This window comes from Chiroxiphia lanceolata, chromosome Z, assembly GCF_009829145.1.
Source record: "Chiroxiphia lanceolata isolate bChiLan1 chromosome Z, bChiLan1.pri, whole genome shotgun sequence".
Lineage (NCBI taxonomy): Eukaryota > Metazoa > Chordata > Aves > Passeriformes > Pipridae > Chiroxiphia > Chiroxiphia lanceolata.
The window spans coordinates 74,557,775-74,577,153 of NC_045671.1; the positions used below are offsets into that span (position 1 = coordinate 74,557,775).

The following is a 19,379-nucleotide window of genomic DNA, read 5'->3' on the forward strand; positions in this document are numbered from 1 at the left end:
CTTTCAGCTCTTGAGTGAGTGATGCTGTTGGCTTCGTCTGGGACTGCTGGCATGAAGACAATTCAGTGTGGCTTATGTGTTTTATTGGATTGGAAACTTACTGCATGGTCTAGATTTCCAGTCAAGCATCCTTACTCTTTCTGTCAGACTGCTTTTTCTGTGCTGAAGAGTTTTGTATTTAAAATAAATAGAACTGTTTCATCTTAGGAAATTTAACAGCAAACATGCCCTGCCAAGGAGTACTTCTCTCTTACCTCTGTCTTTCTGTTGGGAGAATCTTCAGGAAGCTTTTGCTTACAGAAAAATAAATTGTCCTGACCTAGTAAGGCTGTAAATTTTAACCTTAAGTGTGTACAGGTGACCAGTGCAGCCAGTGATTCTTAGAGAATATGTAGGTAACTGTCAGTAACTGGGGTATTTTATTTCTTCCAAAAATAAGTCGGGCAATATTAGGAAAGCAGATGCATCTTAGTGATAGATCTATACAAAATTAGTAAGTTTTCTGTGTGTTTAATGCATTGATAAATAAGGCAAAGCAGTATTTTGGCTCTCAGCTTTGGGTTTTTTTAATGATTTTTAAATATTTTGGATCAATTCATTACAGTCTACTTACAGGAAGCTTGATTTAAAATATTTTGCTTGCATAAGCATGTTGAGCTGTAAGGGAAGGCATTACTGGCAGGAAGAAAATCCAGCACAGCTTAGATGTTTTGCTGGGTTGGAACCTTGTTATACTTTCTAGATTGCTTAGCAATCATCTTTCTACATGCTTTTCCAGATACTCTTAAACCTCTGCTGTTTGTTTCTTTTGTGGGTGTTTTTTGTTGCTGTTCCAAAACAGTAGGAAAAAAATGTGTCTGGTGTGTCCCACCTTTCACTCCCCCCCCCCTTCCCGTGAGGGAGGTGGAAATCTGAGATTGTGTTCAGGAAGCTTTAGTGCTCAGCCTCAGCACAGTCTGCCAGCAGTAAAGTCGGGAAGAGGTGCCCTTGGATGAGCTCCCTGGCAGGCTGCTCCCAGGGAAGTCTGGAGGCTGGACCACTTGGGGCTGCTCCCAGGAGCACTCCCGTTCCCAGTGCCCCTCTCTCAGGTGCACCATGTGCTTTCCCAAACCCCTTCCACCTCGGGTGCCTCCCTATCCCCTCCACACTCAGCTGCTCAGGGCTGTGTGCAGGCTGTCTCTGTGCTCACAGAGACCTTCCCAAACCTGCTCTGCTCTTAGGGCTGTTCCTATTCTGTGCCTGGTTCAGCACATAGTTCCTTCTCCCACTCCAGTCCACATGAGCCTGCCTGTCCTTACTTGTCCTCTTCTTCTGCTGGAGGAGCTGTGTGTGTTCCTGGTCCCCTGAGTGTGCTGCATGGAGCTGAAAAGCTATGGAGGAAAGGCCAAGGAGAATCCAGGAAGCAATGGCTTGCTGTGGTCCAAGTGGACATGCCAACCCTGTGATGGATGGTGCATTGCTTTGCCCATTGATTACCCACAGTTCTAGAATTAATCATTTTTATTATTATTTAGCATTTGGGTCTGTATCCTTACTCCTCCTACCCTCCTTCCCTGAAAGGGACACAATTAATACAACCCTGTTGCTTCATAAAATCGCAGGCTGTCTGCACACAGTGTGATACTGCATTCCAGAATCTGCAAAGGAGGATATTGAGACGTGTCAGTAGAAAGAAGTTTCGTTTTCAAGTGGTACAGGGCATTGATGTAACGGGGGGAGCTAAACGCTTATGCTAGAAGCTACCACACTTGCCACAGCTGGAGAATTACCTCGAAGTGCAGGTAATAATAGGCTGAATAATACCTGATTGTCATGTGCTGTGGCTGGTGCCAGGGGAGTCACGGGAAGGGAAGGTGAAGATAGAATTTACAAACGAGGTGTGGTTTCAGGCTGGGTTCAGGGAGGATCCTCGGTGAGGTGGAACAGTTCTGCTGGTATGTTTTTGCATGCTGGAGGGACAGCTTTGAACTGCATGGCTAATTCCTGCCAACTTGACTGTGAATTTAGTGCTAGAGGTTAATGGCTCAAGATGGCCTTCTGACACAAACACATTTGTCCAGCAGAGCGAGGGAAGCAACATGTGAACAAAAGCATTTTTTAATCAAGAAGGTGTCCTTGGTCTCAGCCACACATTTTGCCTCATTTAATAGCAGTGGAGTGCTTTCTGCCTAATGTATTTCTCTTTTCAGAGGTCCGCTTGTATTTTTGCTTTTTAGTATCCTGTTATGTTAACATATTTTCTGTTACTGAAAATGCAACTAACACTAATCACTCACTTTAACTGTAAATGTTAACATTATTTTTGTAAGTGACCGAATGTAAATAAGGTAGCTTGAATTCCCTGCTGCCTTCTAATTAAGTGTGTTTTTGCAAAGGGAAATCTTATCTGGTGTTTCATGGTGGCAGCTGTTCACATGAGTCAGTAGGAATTCCTTCCTCACCCCCATTCCTGCATCCCACATAATTTTGGATGTTGTCATTTCGAAAGCATTAAGCAAAAGTGACTGCTGATGTGAAAAATTCACATATATAAGATTTTTTAAATTCCCTCAACTTTTATAATTTTTCCACAGAAAGAGGTCAACAAGATGCTTTTATTTTTATGCCCAGAAACATTTTGTTAATCTCATTTATGAAAGATTATATGTCTTTTAAAATAATTGATATGAACATGTTTGCTTTGAAAGCAGCAACTCTACTACTGATTTCAAAGTGTAAAGGGAAATTTTAATTATTGACAGTTTGAAATCCTTTAGAAATTAAGCACAACTGATAGTAGTTTCTGGATATTCTTTCTGCAGACTCTTTTGCAACCATGAACTAGTACTGTCACATGAGGATGGATTTATTTGTTACTGTGTCTGTGGAGCCCCCTGACAGGGGCAGGATGTTTGTCTGAAAGCTCTGCCCTGACACTCTGTCACAGCAGTTTGTGTGCTCCTCCTGCTGAAGGGAGCCACTTTTACTGGAAGTTAAGCTGTTCTTAGGTGGTCTCCATTTTTTTCTACATGCTTTTTTGACAACCTTCTCTTAACTTCTCAAAGTTGTCTTTCATGTGACTGGTGTAACAGCATAAATACTCTTATCTGGCTGCTTTCTGAGAGGCTGACATGGCACAGGAGAGATGGATTGGTGTTTTTGCACATTTCCCCTCTCTGAGAGTGCCATCAAACAACGCTTTTTTTCAAAGGGGACCCCAAAGTCCTCTGGTGATGCCATAAAACCTGATGGCAAACTGTCCTCCTCCTGGGCTGGAGCTGCAGGGCTGCAGGCAGAGCTCTGGCAGGCCTCTCTCATTGTTTGGTTCTCAGCCTGGTGGATTCACAGGATTTGACACAATTCAGTGACACGACACGGGAGACGGTTTGCAAGGGAGCAGGGTGGGTTTGCGGATGGGAGCAGGTACTCTGTCCCTCTCTTATCTGGGTACAGCTGTAGGTAACCTCTCCAGGCTGCAGTGATGGTTCTCATTAGGGCTCCCCAGCCCAGCTGTGAGGTGGGTCTGTGATTTCCTGCACCTCCAGTCTCCCTGCCCTGGACATGCGGTTTGTCATCTGCCTGCTCAGAGCCTCCTTGTGCTGGGCTGTGGCTTCCTGTGCTAAACCTGATCCAAATTTCTGCTGTGAGGTATTGAAGGGTGGCAAGGAGGAAAATAACAGTTGAGAGTGAATAGGTGTTGGCTGTGATCTTTACATGTGCTGGCAGCAGATCCCATGACTTGTATTAGCTGCACAAGTTGAACAGATGGAACAAATTGACAAAATTGTGTTCGCTCATGCTGTGCTTGAGGAGCAGCTGAGTTGCTGTTTGAAGTTGAAAGTTTGAGTGTGGGTTTTTTCCCCCCTTGCAGTGGAATTTCTGGTTATAGCATAGAAGCTATTGCCTCAGTGCTCTGCAGTAGCCCAAAGCAGTTAATGAGAGCGGTGTGTGTCCTTCTCTGTGGCTCAGTGCACTCAGCCAGAGTTTTTGTGAGGCAGAGGGGAGTCAGGAGAGTGTTTCCCTTCTAGGTAACAGTCTAAATGCCTCCTCTGGTTTTAAGGTGGTGAAGTTGGATGAGGGCTGAGCTGAGCCCTTTTGTGTTCTGGCACCACTCAGGTCAGGGCAAGACTTCAGCTTTGTTTTCAGTAGTGTGTATGAAAGAGGTGATAACTGCAAATATGCATATGATGTTTTGAGTGTGATGATTCTGGAATTGTGGTTCATGAGGAAAACCAATTTTTATTCTAGATAAGATTAACTCTTTCCCATACACTTCTCCAAGCAGAGTGCTTGGAGAAGATGTCCAGTTTGCCTTGAGGGGAAGCTGTTTACATGGCACAATGCATCTGCAGCTTGCTTGCTCAGCTTTGCTGGTCTGCACAGCATAGGAAGACTTCTGGGACTTCACTCTTGCATTTTCTTCCTTCCCCTGCCTTTCTTTGGGCAAAATATCAGGCACAGAACTGATATTTTTACCATCCCACACACTGACAATGAATGAGGAGCCCCAAACATAGGAGGCAGCAGGTGCATAATTTTCATCCTGATCCAGCTATGAAAAACACATTGTTCTTTCTCCTTCTGAAATTTGTTTGTAAGAGTGATTACTTACCTGCTTGTTCTTTGTTCCCTTTGCCTCCCTTAACTCTTCAGGACTTCAGGATGCATTTGACAGTGACTGGGAAACTGGGAAGATCACTTACAACAACTATAAAAATGGATCTGACGATGCTGTTTTGGCTTACAAACTCTTGGTACAAACAGGCAACCGTGCAAAACCCATTGATGTCAGCCAGGTAGTGTATCAGAGTCCATGCTGGTTTACACAGCAATACATAAGTCGTCAGGAGTGAGGGAAGGCGCATAGAGCTTGTCCTGAGTTTCTTTTTTCCAGCTCAAGGAGCTGAATGTCTGAGCTACAGCTTACTTGCATGGTGTCACTGACTTTGCTGAAGCCACTTCTTAGCTGCAGTCTGGCCTGTGTTGCACAGTGTTCCAAGCACAGTGTTCCAAACCAATGCGGGGAATGCCAGCCCTTGATTGTTACTGGTTGGTGTGCAGCCAGTGCTGCTCCTGTGTCAGACACGCTCAGTTCCCATTGAAATTGTTGAGAAAAATGCTTTTCTGCATCTCTAGGTAGATGGAGTCCAGTCCTAGGCCAGACTTTGCAATTATTTGGTTTGTTCCTACTGATTTATGCAAAACAAAACATTTAACAAATTATGTTGATGAATGGTAGAGGAAGGAGACTGAAATCATGACGTGCAATGTCATATTCTTGTACCATCATCACTAAATACATGTAAACTGTTGGAGAACTAAGAATGGCATTTGTTAGAGCTGCCTAAATAAAATATGCCTGAAGTTACCACAGCATGTGACTGCATTTGTGGTAGCCACTGATAGGTGGAAATACATTGGGTGTGACTCCTTACACTAAAATTAGATTTCACACCTTGAAGAGAAATTCTGCAATAACGTAACTTCTCCTCTCTGGGAGTCATCAGTGGCTCGCTGTGCTTTCAGGCAGAAAAACAGTCTTTCTAGTGAGCTTCTTGGCAGTTCTGCTTATTGTGTCCCTTTTTTGTCCCTGGCATTAAAGGTGACAGATTTACAGTGCACATTGTTCAGAGTCACTAGCAGTGTGTGAAGCACACTGCTGTACAGCAACATGCTGTCAGGGCTGAATGAAGCCTCAGCTATGAGTTAGGCCAAGTAAGTGAGTTGAAGAGAAAACCTTCAGTGAGATTTTGTTTAGCAGAGAGCACCAGGTACGCTGTGGAACAAATGCAATTGGACTGCAGCTGCTGATATAATTTCCTGTGCCTGGGAGGGAGAAAAGTGTGGTGTACCCACAGGGGCTGAGCACTGTGCTGTGCAGTTCCAGAGACAGCTTGAAGACATACAGTTGTTGCATATCCTGTGGACTAATTGAATCCAGATCCTTGGAATCCAATTTTTTTTTTTTTTTTTTTTTTTTTTACTGCTGTCACTGTTGTATTTCATTAAAAAGACCTGGAACTGGAGCTGAGCCAGAATTTTAAATAAACAAAACAAAACCCACCAGTAATACTTTTCACCCACAGAGTCCTCTGTCAGAGCTCTAGCTGTGCAGGATTTGGCTAACAGAACCCTGGAAGTGTACCACTGCTGTTTACCCCACAGATGTATCTGCCCACAGTGACCCAAATAACACAGGGCACTCATCTGCTTTCATGATGCTGGGCATTTTCTGAATACATAGGTCATAGGAGGCAAGTGTTAGCAAAATTTATACAGATGTTGTTTTATTTTTATAGCTCTCCTCCATTTACTGGGTGGCATTTCCTTCAGTGTTAACAACAGAGGTTAACTGCACACAGACATGTATAGGGACTTTTGCCAGGTTTTCTTTCCATGTCTTTAAATATGTTTCTTCAACTTCGTTGTTTTTCACTCTTGGCTGCAGTCTTTCAGAATTTGGATTTAATTGATTTAGTCTATTCTGGATCCATCTGCTGATTTAGTGGTTATTGTAAATATTATGTGAGTACTAATTTATAAATAATTAGCCACTGTTACTGTATTTTTTTAGATTTTGTTTTTATTGTTAAACAATAGTTTACTGATAAGTCACTTCAAGTGAAGATTTGTGTTCTCTTGCCTCCTATATGTGTTGCATCCCCAGGCCATTTGTTGAAAGCATTATGGCAAAACCCCCGAAAGCAAAACTCATTCTGAAAGGCTTCCAACTTTTTTTTTCCATTTCGCAGTTGACTAAACAGCGTCTGGTGGATGCAGATGGGATCATTAACCCAAATGCTTTCTACATCTACCTGACAGCCTGGGTCAGCAATGACCCCGTGGCCTACGCTGCCTCCCAGGCCAACATCCGCCCCCACTGCCCGGAGTGGGTCCATGACAAGGCAGACTACATGCCAGAGACACGGCTGAGGAGTGAGTACCCCTTCATCTTTGTGTCTGACAGCTTGTGTGAGTGTCCCCACTGCTCCTTCAGCCACCAGTGACCCTGCAACTGGCTGGTGCTGCACAGGTCTCAGAATAAGCAGGACAGCACATGGAAGGAAGCTGAACAGGAGCCAGAGTGTGCCTAGGTGGCCAAGAAGGCCAATGGATCCTGGCCTGGATCAGGAACAGTGTGGCCAACAGGTCCAAGGAAGTGATTCTTCCCCTGGACTCAGCACTGGTGAGGCCACCCCTGGAGTGCTGTGTCCAGTTCTGGGCCCTCAGCTCAGGAAGGACATTGAGGGGCTGGAGCAGGTCCAGAGAAGAGCAACGAGGCTGGGGAAGGGATTGGAGCACAAGTGCTGTGAGGAGAGGCTGAGGGAGCTGGGGGGGCTCAGCCTGGAGAAGAGGAGGCTCAGGGGAGACCTCCTCACTCTGCAACTCCCTGACAGGAGGGGGGAGCCAGGGGGGGATTGGGCTCTTTTCACAGGCAGCTCTCAGCAAGACAAGAGGACATGGTCTTAAGCTGTGCCAGGGGAGGTTTAGGTTGGATATTAGGAAGAATTTCTTTGCAGAGGGGGTAACCAGGCATTGGAACGGGCTGCCCAGGGAAGTGGTTGATTCTCCGTCCCTGGAGGTTTTTAAGATGAGACTGGATGTGGCATCAGTGCCATGGGCTGGGAACCACAGCGGGGTTGGATCAAGGGTTGGACTTGATCTCAGAGGTCCCTTCCAACCCAGCTGATTCTATGATTCTATGGTGTTACTCTGTAGTCTTAGGGGATCCAAGCACCATTGCAGCTCTGGCACCACAGCAGGGTTTTAACATGTTGCAAAAATGCTCTAAAATTTTATAGTGAACATTGTTTTTTTTTAGTGTCACCTGATAGTTGTCTGTGAGAGAGGCCTGGAGTTTGCATGAAACTCCTGCCTAAGTAATTCTGAAATTTCATCACTGAGGTTCTATCATGTTTGCCCTCAATCCTTAATACCTAAGAAGTTTTTATCAAGGTGACTCACACGCTGAGCTACTAGCACTGATACAGTTCAAGAGCTACTAAATTAGGGGAGAAGTCCCACTTCATGTCACTCACTGTTTTCTTGAGCACCAGTACCAGTTCTCATTGCTTTGCTTCAGCTTTCAGTTTGCTGAGAGGATTGCTGGTTGGACACCGGAGTGCAGAGGGGGGACAACTGGTGCTCTTGGATAACCAGCCAGCCATGCTTCCATGTATCCAAACCCTAGAGCTTTGTGGCAGTCAGCCAAGTCCTGTCTTAATGAAAATTTATAGTTGAGATTATAATAGGGCAAATCATGTTAAGCAAGTCAGCTGAATGACCCTGCAGGGTCTGGAACACACAACGACAGTAACCAAATGCTTGTTGTAGAAGGAGTTTTTTATTTGTCACAGAGTAGACTTGGCATTACGCTCAAAAAAAGTATGGAGAGTGTTGGTGTGTCAAATTATTAAAGGATGAAAAGGTATGTTTTTCCTCAGTAAAGCATTACTTTTGTATTAGTTTTTTTCCCCAGTAATTTCCATCAGTAACAGAACACAGATTTCCTAATCTGACTTTCAAAATATTCAGTGGAAATCTTAAAATCAACTTGATCAAACCTAATTTTTCTCTAGTTTTGTGTCAGTGGACCTCAGTTAATCTCAGGGAAATGACCTTTGATTTCAAAGCAACAGGATTGGCATAAAAGAGGAGCATTTGGATAAAATGTTTAAATGGTCTGCTTGATATTGCAGAGAGATATTTTTGGCCAGGTATTCAGTAAAAACCACTGTAACACTAATGAGGATTAAATACATGTATTGAAAGATATCTGTTAAATTATATATAATAGTCTGGGGATTTGATGCAGGCTGTATTCATCCCATTGCACTGCATGATAAAATGTGGTAACCTCATGTACTGCTTCTGGTTTCAGTGTTTTGGGGGAGTTTTAAAAATGCCACTCATTCCAAAGAAGTAACATTTAAATTCACCACCTTTAATCATTTGGCTGTGGAGAATAAAGTGTTTTGTTAACCACGCTCTCTGTGTATCTTCTCCCCAAATGCACATTTTAACACTGCTGTCACTTCTCCAGTTCCAGCAGCTGAGCCCATCGAGTACGCTCAGTTCCCTTTCTACCTCAATGGATTGCGTGAAACTTCTGACTTTGTGGAGGCTATTGAGAAAGTAAGAGCCATCTGCAGTAACTACACCAGCCTGGGCATCTCCAGCTACCCCAACGGGTACCCATTCCTCTTCTGGGAGCAGTACATTGGCCTTCGCCACTGGCTCCTCTTATCCATTAGCGTGGTTTTGGCTTGCACGTTTCTGGTGTGTGCCCTCTTCCTCCTGAACCCCTGGACAGCTGGGATCATTGTAAGTTTATTATAAGGGTCTTTGTTGAAGTCAAATTCCTTTCAGCATAGCTCTTGCTGTAGCCGGGAAGGTTTTGTTTATGTCTGGGCTTCTGGTGGAGTATGTGTATTGCATCATTCATTATATATTTATTCAACTTGAGGGGGTGTAGGGTTCATGCTAAAGGTATAAACCTTAATAACCTTAATCTTCTGGCCACCTTTTTTGCAACTTTAAAGGTTTCTTAGAAAGGTACATGAACTTTTGCCCTCGCCAACATGCACGCTAACATGAGAAATAAAGACAGAGAGGAAAATTAGGAACTTCATTAAAGTAATTTCTAATTCTACATTCCCTCTGCCCTTTTGTCGGACACAGTTATTTTTCAAGGCAGCTGCTTGTGACTAAGTTGCCTGTAAATTCCCTCCCTGATTTCTGAATGCAGTCTTTCTGGAAAACACTGCAATGGTTCTGTTGTACAGTACATACTGTGGAAAGAGTGTAACTGAGCTATCACAGCATAAAACTATAAACTGAAGAGAATACTCCCCTATGCTTTCTGCAAGGCACCATAAGCCTCTCAGTAAACATTCAAGTTAAATTGAATGATGATGTTCCTATGTTTAAATTCCATAAACTATCATATGGTTTATAAAAGGCCAGAAGTAGAAAAGCATAAAACAGTTACTAGTTTTTGTAATGTACATCTATATGACAGGTATGTTAAAAGGTAAATGTTTAGTCTAGAATATTTTTTATAGCACTTAATCAAGCAATTTATGTTATTATGCTTGATTCATTAACTTATAAAATCATTTATTGTAGTGCATACTTTTTTCCCTTGGAAAAGGCATTTATTTTCGGAGTCCACCATTGCTTTTATAAGTATGCCTATCTTTTTTTTCCTGCTTGGCTTTAGCAACTTTTAAAGTTGATTCTCCAGATTTCCTCCCCTCCTTTTTCCTCAATTTTTTATTTTACAAGGTAGATGAAAGAAAAATAAAAGCTTTCCTTTAGATTTGACTGTCCACTTTGTCCATGTCAATCCCCCCAAATATCTTAAAAGCTCAGAGCCCCTCTGTAACCTGAGACTTGTCAGCTGATTGTGGCATTCACTTTCTTCTGGGCTTTAAAACCTACTGAAAAGTCATCCTCCCTTATACTTGCAGTTATACAAAAAAGAGTTCAAATACAGGTAGTTCAAAGTTACTTTTTCTGGAAGGATTGCCTGAGAGACAGATGAAAAAGAGAAAATGTATGTTTTTGAGGGGTATCTATGATAAGGAGGAAGTAGTAGTTTTTTTGATCACTGATAGATTGTAACCATTATAAAACTGAGGCTTGATCAGTTAAGTGGTTCTTAGGAGTGTAATTTAAACTGGCTCTTCAGCAGTGTATTGGCATTGAGCAAAATGAAACAAGTAAAAGCAGCTTGTCTTTGGGAATACAAGATGGCATTGAGGAATATGTCTTACAGTCACCATGTTTTGAAATGTCTTTCTTTTCCTTTGCCCGGAGTATAAGAAGTTGCTAACAGATGTTTGAAATCATCTAGGTAGTGGTGCTGGCTCTGATGACTGTGGAGCTGTTTGGCATGATGGGTCTAATTGGAATAAAGCTGAGTGCAGTGCCTGTGGTTATCCTGATTGCTTCTGTTGGCATTGGCGTGGAATTCACTGTTCACGTTGCTTTGGTATGTAAAGTCAAGAAACATTTTAAAAAAACGTTTTAAAATAAAATGGTGGCAATATTCGGGTCACAAATCCTTACTTTGTCTCCTGTCAGTGGCACGATTCTCAGAAGGAATATGGTCACAAGTTTTGTGTGCTCTTCTGTTTGTCTTGATGGGACAGAATTGATCTTGATGAGTAGTTCCTAACTACAGAGTCAGTCTCCCAGGAAATAAGAGAGGATACATTACCTGTGATACCCACCTGTCTGATTGAGGCAATTATACAGACAAAACAGATCTTAAATCACCTTACTTCAGTCCAGACTCTCATGATCCTTGTCTGCAGCCTTATTGTTATTGCCTCAGTGCTATGTAGCTTTTTGTCCTTTTTTGCATGTAGATTCTGTATCTTGTGAAAGAAGCCTTTAAAAGGAGATTTTCAAAATCAGATACAGTGTTATTTGATATTTCTAGACCACTAGAATGTGAACATATTTGGATTAATTTTCCAGCTGTAAAACCTGCACCTTCTTTTTAGAAGTCATCAGCTATTAATAGTGGGCACAAACATGCAGTCTGTAGGAAAAGAGTTTTCTGCTGTTTGTCTACTGGTGGAGATGATGTGCAGAGTTAGAGCACACAAAATAGCAGGATGAAAAAAAATAATTTTAAGAAAAATTATAGGGGAAGTACTGTAAAGTTAAAGAGGAGGAATTGGATCCATGAAGTAATGACATCTTTTTTTCACCTGCTGCCATGGATGGTTAGGCTGTTGGAGGTAAATGAGTTTGCTAGGACTTGGAATAGTACAAGACATGTCAAAAAATCATGGTGTAGAAGAGGAAGGAAGAAATGACAGTTTCTTAGTATTGAAGATTTAAAACAGGAAAACTGGAGTAAAAAAAGGACAAAGCAGTTGTTTCTAAATAGGAAGTTTATTGCCATAAACTAATGAAATGAAACTAATTTAATTTATAGGACTTTACAGGTCACCTGTGGCTGAAGCTAAAATGCCAAGCAAACTAAAAATGGTGCTTTTCTCACATTGAAACTGGAGTCAAAAACTTGGAAACATAAACAGTCAAATCAGTGTTGCATAAACAAAATAGGCAATGCTGGAACTGTTGATACAGAATTTGAGTTTAAAAATTATTCACGACCCACTTGTGGGTCAGTTCTCTCCTATGGCTTGTGAATTGTGGCCTTGTTTTTTTTAATTCTGCAAATTCTAGAGAAGAGAGAATTCAATTCCAGGACTGAGAGGAAGATAGCTGCTTCAGCTCATGTCTTAATGGGCAGTAGAGAATTTGCCAAAGAGAGCCCTTACAAATCACAGGAAGAAGATCAACCAGGTTCTTGTTTTCTTGAACCATTACATCATACACAGAGTAGACAAATACGTAACAAACAACAGTATTTGAGCGTTCTTGATGCAGCTTGTTCACTAAGGGGATGGAAGGATAAAGGCACTTCACTAGTCAGACTGTTGCTCAGGAGCTACCATGTGCAGCACTGTTCCTGAGGCAATTTTGTGTGTATGGACCTGCCAGCTTTGAAGTAAAACTGTGCATGCCATGAGAGAGGCTTTCTGGAAGGTTGTACGTGTCTGTCTAAGGAAATGGACTCCTTTGTTTTGCAGGCGTTTTTAACTGCCATGGGAGACAGGAACCACAGAGCTGTCCTGGCCTTGGAACACATGTTTGCACCAGTGCTGGACGGGGCTGTGTCCACTCTGCTTGGGGTGTTAATGCTGGCAGGGTCAGAGTTTGATTTCATTGTCAGGTAAAGCATCTGTTTGTGTCAACTTACTTTTAAAATAAAAATAAGTATGGTTTTAATTTTTAAGTCATTTCAGCGAATCTGTTATTTTATTACTATGCATGGTGTGTCAAGCATGCTTACATCATGGTCCTGCTTTCCCTCTGTTTTATTAACTCCTTGTTACGTGCTAGACATGGCGGTGTTTCCATTGCTGGCATTAAAATCTGTTCCAGGAAAATCTGACACTCAACATGAAAGAATGCAAAAATGTCCCTCTTTCAAAAGTTTGCTAATTCTGGATTGAGTTAGTTCAAAGCATCTGATACTGTCCCATATTAGCTGGGTCTGACCTTTAACATGGAGGCCCTCCAGACTTCTTGTATGCCCAGGAATTTGTGTGCAAAGGACATGTGAACCCACAAACATTCAACTGCACTGCGAGTGACTCTCTCAGGGCCTTCCCCTTCTGTCATTATGCAAGGTAAACATAATGAGGAAAAGAGGGGGGGGGGGGAAAGGCCCTGTTTGGGAGCTGGGGAACCATAAATATGAACACAGAACTTCATACTGAGCCTGAAGGCCCTTCTGTTTAGAACTACAAGCGGACTGTTTCTTGTGAATTTAATTAAGAATGTGAATTTGTCAAATAGAGAGGAAAGCAAGTTTTTCTTTGAGGGGAATTTGAGAAGTGTAATGAAACAGATCCTATTCTATTCCAAACAACCTGTGGAGCTCTGCAAAATGGCTAATCTTAGAGGTAACACAGGCTCTTTTGTGGTAAACTACAGCACACACACAAAAAAATAATCCAAGCCCTAAAATGGAACCAAGGTAAAACTGGGCCAAATAAAAATGCTCTAAAAGATGGCTTAGCTACTTAGGTGGACGTAAGCTGGGTGGATGACTAGACTTAGCTGACATCCATTTGACAACAAGAACAACAAAATGTCAGGAGCAGGAACTGAGAGAATGACTGTTAAATCTCATCAAGCTTTTTGTTTATGTGTGAATGAGATTTGAAGAAAGCAGGCAGATTGCAGTTTGGTCTCATGAAACCTACATGAGAATTATTACTATACAGATACTGCATGTCCTGAAAGAGATTTTTTTTTTTTCCCAAGTCAGTATTTTTTACTTTATTTTATTGATATTGAAGAAGTAGAATTATTCTTTTAGGACCTGATCTCGTAAGGGCTGGAACATTTTGACATATAGGTTACTGATAGATTTAACCTGAACTTAAAGGGACATTTGGTGTGCTACTTCCCTACTTAACAGACAAGATTTTGGCAAGCGTATTTGTCTGTCATAGCAAAAGGAAGATTGTAGGGGCCCTTCACACCAAATTTGGATTGGATGTTCTCTCAGTTTATAAAATGACCCTTTCAACTTTTCAACTTACATTATTTTACTTTTTTTGGCCATCGGTTTCTCATTTTATAGCACAATCTGACTTCAGTTTGCCTTACTTAAAAAATAAAATAAAATAAACTCTGGGGAGTCTGAGCATTGTTATAGTGGGCGAAGAAGATCCCAAACTTCCGGAAAGTGATAGATTGGTCCAGCAATGTTGGAAGATTAAGTAAATTAACAGACATTGTATACACCAAGTGGTCAAGGCTATAATCGTCCTGTTTATTCTAACACTAGATGGATGAGATGCAAATGTTTTTAATGTCTGTAGCTGATCTGTGTCCCAGTGTAAAGTTCTGGTGGTTTATGTTACTAGAGTAGATTGGCTTGCTGATTTTTGCTAATGCAGATCAGAAATTCCCAGATGTTTACAATAGCAGGATATTTATAGTTTTACAGGAGTCTGATATATTTGATCAGATGTGGAAACAGGGAGGCAGTAAAGTTTGTTGCCAGCTAGACAATGTAATCAGTAGACCCATTAGTAGCAAACTTGCCCTCTGTTCTTCTCCTTTGCCTTCTCCTCCAGGAATTTACCAAGACTGAGCCTTTGAAATCATTAGTTACAACGCAGCCTTAAGTTTAGTCTGAGCCCCAGCTGTGCCGAATACCAACTAGCAAGGCTTTCCTTTCACTGACAGGTTTACCTTGGTATTCATGAAGGATCCCAGACCTTAGCCCTCAGTGGTGGGAAAGGACAACTACTTGTGCACTTTTCTCTTCTTCCATAGTATTTCAGCCTTTATGTTTGAATTGGCTGACGCAAAACAAGAGTATTCAGAGATGCTAAATTGTTCAACAAAAGATTAGCCTGCAATGCAGCTCTGCCATTGTGGAGCACTCTTACTCAGTACAATGCTGAAGCTTACTATAGAATGGGCATTTTCTTTGCAAAAAGCGGGTTCCTGTGTTGTAAAAGGGTTGCAATTCAAGCTGTTTGGTAAAACTGGAACTCACGGAATTTGAGGCGTTAAGTTGTGATTAATGAACGGCGAGGAAAACCCTTACCTGATATACTGTAGATTTAATTAGACATTCTGCTGTAAGTTGCAGAAGCATTTCACAGTGGATTAACTGCTGGGAGAAGAGAGCTTCTTTTCCTTCTAGACTAAATTGTTTAAATTCTACACCCTTCACTTCATTTGTTTGCTTCTGCTGGGTTTTCACTAATGGGGGCCCCTTTTCATTGTATTTGTGCTTTCAATCCATTCAGCTATTCCCTGCACATTCCATATTTTTGTGTTTGTGTAACACATTCATAAATAACATTACATGCTTCCAGATTCTGGGAAATTAACTAACATAATTTTTTTCTTTCCTTTCTCAACTAACACTTTGCGGAATGTAGCTTCTCTAATTCAAAAGGTAAAAACCCCTATATCACTTTTCGCACAGAGATACAATTATTTACTGGAGTGTGAGTAATATATTGGATTACATTTAGTATATATGTTATTTTAACATGTGTAGGAATAATTTGTAATCCCTTATTTCTAACAGTATTTGTGGCTATTCTGTCCCCCAAACCCTTGAACTGTACTACAGGTATTTTTTTGCTGTTTTGGCAATCTTAACCATTCTGGGAGTTCTCAATGGATTGGTGCTGCTTCCTGTTCTTCTTTCATTCTTTGGACCATACCCTGAGGTCAGTAAAATTAATGGGGAACAGAAGAAATAATACTGTGTCTGCAGCCCTATCTCTCCCAATCACTCCCCTTTTTTAGAAACGGTTTTTTTAAATTCTGTTGGATTTAGTTTCTTGATGTAGGGGGTTTTGGGGGGGGTGTTTGGTTGGTTGGTTGGTTTTGTAGTTTTGTCTTTTTTTATTTAAAGTGCTGTTTGTTACATAGTTGATATTATTCTATTTTTCAAACTTTTTTTTAATAAGTCTTCTTTTAGAGGCCACAATTAGCAAACCTGATACAAGTGTAGTATTATTTATGCTTTTAAAAGCATAACGTGATATGCAAACAAGTTTGTAAAATAAGGATTTCCCCCAATACTTTGCAAAAGACAGTTTGTTTTATACATGTACCTTCTTCTTTCTTACCTCGTTGCCTCTGTTGCATTCCTCAAAATGTTTAATTGAGCAGACCACCAGGAAGGCCTGTGTGGACCAACATACCCAGTGGTGGTCCACAGACCACACCTTGGTAACCATGACTGGTCTGCCAGAAGGTCCCTGCTGTCCAGTCCCCACTCCCTGCTGCATCCTCCTGCCTCATGTGGCATTCTTGATGGGTGGAAGGCTTCACTTAGGTGTTGGTGACTTTACAGTACAAAGCCCAAGTCCAGATACCAGGATTCAGAGATACCAAGTGTATATTTGGTTGTTGATCATTCATTACCTACCCTTTAGTTAATACAATCACTGTGTTACACAGGGATATCTTTGTCACGTGTCAGTGAAATCAGTGTGCTGGGTTTCACATGTCTGTGTCACAGGTGTATTTGAGAAGGGTTTGGGTTTTTTTAGTATTGGTGAAACAATTTTGACAACAGTGTGTGTTAATTCCTAACTGTACACATGACCTATCCCATACTTGAGCAATGTATATGTGTGTGTTATTACCATATATATTGCTATGATACGTGTCCATCTCTCTTTACAGATAGGCAGTGAATCGTGCTATACCTATGCATTTGAGGTGATTTTCTGAAATCACTGTTAGTGCTTGCTGAAGGGAGAGGGATTTTTACATTTATTAAGTGCAAGTGGCATGCACACACACACACGTGCACTTCCTGAGACAGCGATACCCAGAAGAGTCCGTGTAATCCTGTTTACATGAATATCCACGGATGGAGGTCATGCCTTTCTTTCCTTCAGTGATTTTTTTCAGTTCAGTATAAACATTCCCCAGAAAACTGCTGCTCAGGTTGTTGTGGCATGGAGAGTGTATTTGGCAGAAGAACATTTGTGTCAAGCAGTAATGATTAGAAGGGTAATGCTAGCTGAATATTACTGAATGTGTTGCTGTCATCAGGTGTCTCCAGCCAATGGACAGAACAGATTGCCCACACCATCTCCTGAGCCACCCCCGAGTGTGGTGAGGTTTGCACTGCCACCTGGGCACACAAACCATGCCTCGGATTCCTCTGACTCCGAGTACAGCTCTCAGACCACGGTGTCGGGCATCAGCGAGGAGCTGCAGCAGTACCAGGGCACGCACAGCCCCGGGGCATCAGGGCACCAGGTCAGAGTGGAGGCCACTGAGAACCCTCTCTTTGCAAGATCCACTGTGAGTAGCTTTCATAGGGACCGGCGGGAGGACAAGAAGAGTTTTGTTGTTTTGGGGGTTTTTAAGATTTATTTAAATCTGTTTTCATGCAAAACTCTTTCATATTTCTGGCTGATTGTGCTTTGTGACTTTGTGCCAAAACTTGTAAGCAAGTAGTGAAGGCTTTCCTCGTCCTCTCCTTTGGAATCAAGTTGGTGGTACGAAAGCAGAGGTCTTTGGTGTGTATAACTGCTGTTACATCGTGCTGACACCAGCCACAAGAGAGAGCTCTCCATCTGTTTGATGACTTTTCAGGGAGAAATTACAAGATCTCAACCTCTTTCACACAGCTCTTGTGGATCACTACCTCATATACCTCTCTGTGACAGCACATTTTGGGGAGAAAGATTGCCAGAGCCAGGAGAAAGCAGTTTAAGTGTTGTACCAAATCATGGGCCTTGATGCATCTTGCTGCTGGGTTGGCATAATTGCAATTTCAAAGGAAAGCGAAAAACCTCTGTCTCCTACCCCTGCTGGCGTTGCGTGCTGAGCTGCAATATGGATCTGGTTTTGTTCAGGAGAGGCCTAGAAATAGGTACAAGCACAGCCACATTTGAAGTTGGTCACGGCTTATTGAGTGATGTGTCTGCTGCACTTCACGCTTTTTATGGAAATCAGAAAACAGATTCCTACAGTCTATATGAACTACCCTGATAACATCCTGTGTATGTTCCCTGCATGGAATAGACTCTTTTCCAAATGCCAGCAATTCTGCTTGTTGAACAAGTTAAGATCAAGTGCTTGTCATCCATCTCTTTGAAAAGATGGACCAGTATGTAGGAAGCTTACAATAATGTGTTCAGCTGTCATCCTGTGTTCTCCTGAAGACGTGCTTTCCAGGTTTTAATAACTTCAGACAAAAAACATGGAAAAATCAATTAGCAGATTCCACAACATTACCTTTGTAGAGCTAGAGCATTATCATATTTATTCTCAGTGTAAAATATAAGCAAGCATAGTATTTGTTTGCTTAGGTTTGTCAGAGATGTGACTGTGCATCTCTCTCTCTTCCAGGTGGTTCAGCCAGAAGCAAGGCATCAGCCAAGCCCCGGGCTGCAGTCGAGTGCAGAGCCCAGCACGCAGCAGGTGTGGGGTCAAGGCAGACACCCCAAACGGGACGGCAGGGAGGGGCCGCAGCCACCCCCGTACTGCCCTCGCAGGGACGCCTTTGAGATTTCTACTGAGGGGCATTCAGGACCCAGCAGCAGGGACCGCTCGGGCCACAGGGCTCGTTCCCACCCCGTGAGGAGCCCGGTGTGTGGGGCCACGGGCGCGGCGGGACCGGGACAGTCCTACTGCCAACCCATCACTACTGTGACCGCCTCGGCTTCCGTGACTGTCGCCGTCCACCCCGCCCGGCACGGCCACGGCGCCCGGGCAGGGAGCTGCCCCTCCCACGAGGGGCACCGGGAGCCTGACCATGGGCCCTTTGAGGACCCCCACGTGCCTTTTAACGTGTGGTGTGAAAGAAGAAACTCTAAGGTGGAAGTTATAGAACTGCAGGATGTTGAATGTGAGGAAAGGGTACCTGGCAACAGCTCACGGTAAGGTAGGTCCAGCACATGTGACTGCAGGCTTTGCCTGTGTCAGGCAGTAGTATGAGAGAAAGAAAGAAAGAAAGAGGAAAAATAAAATTTGTCAGAGGTATCTTTCCTTTAGATAGCGCTACTTACAGGTCACTGATCATCTTAAACCGTGAATAGAGTACATTTTGCACTAGACATGAGGTTGGATGATGTAGTGCTCTCCAGCGCTGAGAAGTTATTGTGGGTCTAGACTGAACTGCTTCCAAGAGCCTTGCAAAGTGGATAAGTATATCATGCAGTCCCAGTTTACCAGATGAGGAAAATGAAGCAGAGTTGCTGTGTAACTTTTTCAGAGCTCTGTGATTGCATTTACCACTGATAGGTCCTGTCTTCTGAACAATGACTCAGGCATGCTGTGACACAGTGTACAGAATGACATTGCCT

The 19,379-nt window shown here is 42.5% G+C and overlaps 1 protein-coding gene across 4 annotated transcripts in view; it reads left to right on the forward strand.

The window, feature by feature from the left end:
* The window catches only part of PTCH1 (patched 1), a 68,531-nt gene that overhangs the window by 44,732 nt on the left and 4,420 nt on the right, over window positions 1-19,379 (forward strand). The window contains exons 16-23 of one of the 4 annotated variants that reach the window (XR_004354563.1): window positions 4,633-4,775; window positions 6,732-6,915; window positions 9,023-9,303; window positions 10,838-10,975; window positions 12,594-12,736; window positions 15,477-15,493; window positions 15,674-15,773; window positions 17,116-17,228. Coding sequence is in view for 3 of the 4 variants with exons in the window: in XM_032675943.1 (XP_032531834.1) it covers window positions 4,633-4,775; window positions 6,732-6,915; window positions 9,023-9,303; window positions 10,838-10,975; window positions 12,594-12,736; window positions 15,674-15,773; window positions 17,116-17,370; window positions 18,424-18,957 (1,778 nt within the window). In the remaining variant the exon portion in view is untranslated. Of the gene's footprint in view, window positions 1-4,632; window positions 4,776-6,731; window positions 6,916-9,022; window positions 9,304-10,837; window positions 10,976-12,593; window positions 12,737-15,476; window positions 15,494-15,673; window positions 15,780-17,115; window positions 17,371-18,423; window positions 18,959-19,379 lie in introns of those variants that run through there. The other 3 variants (XM_032675943.1, XM_032675944.1, XM_032675945.1) reach the window with 3 other exon arrangements.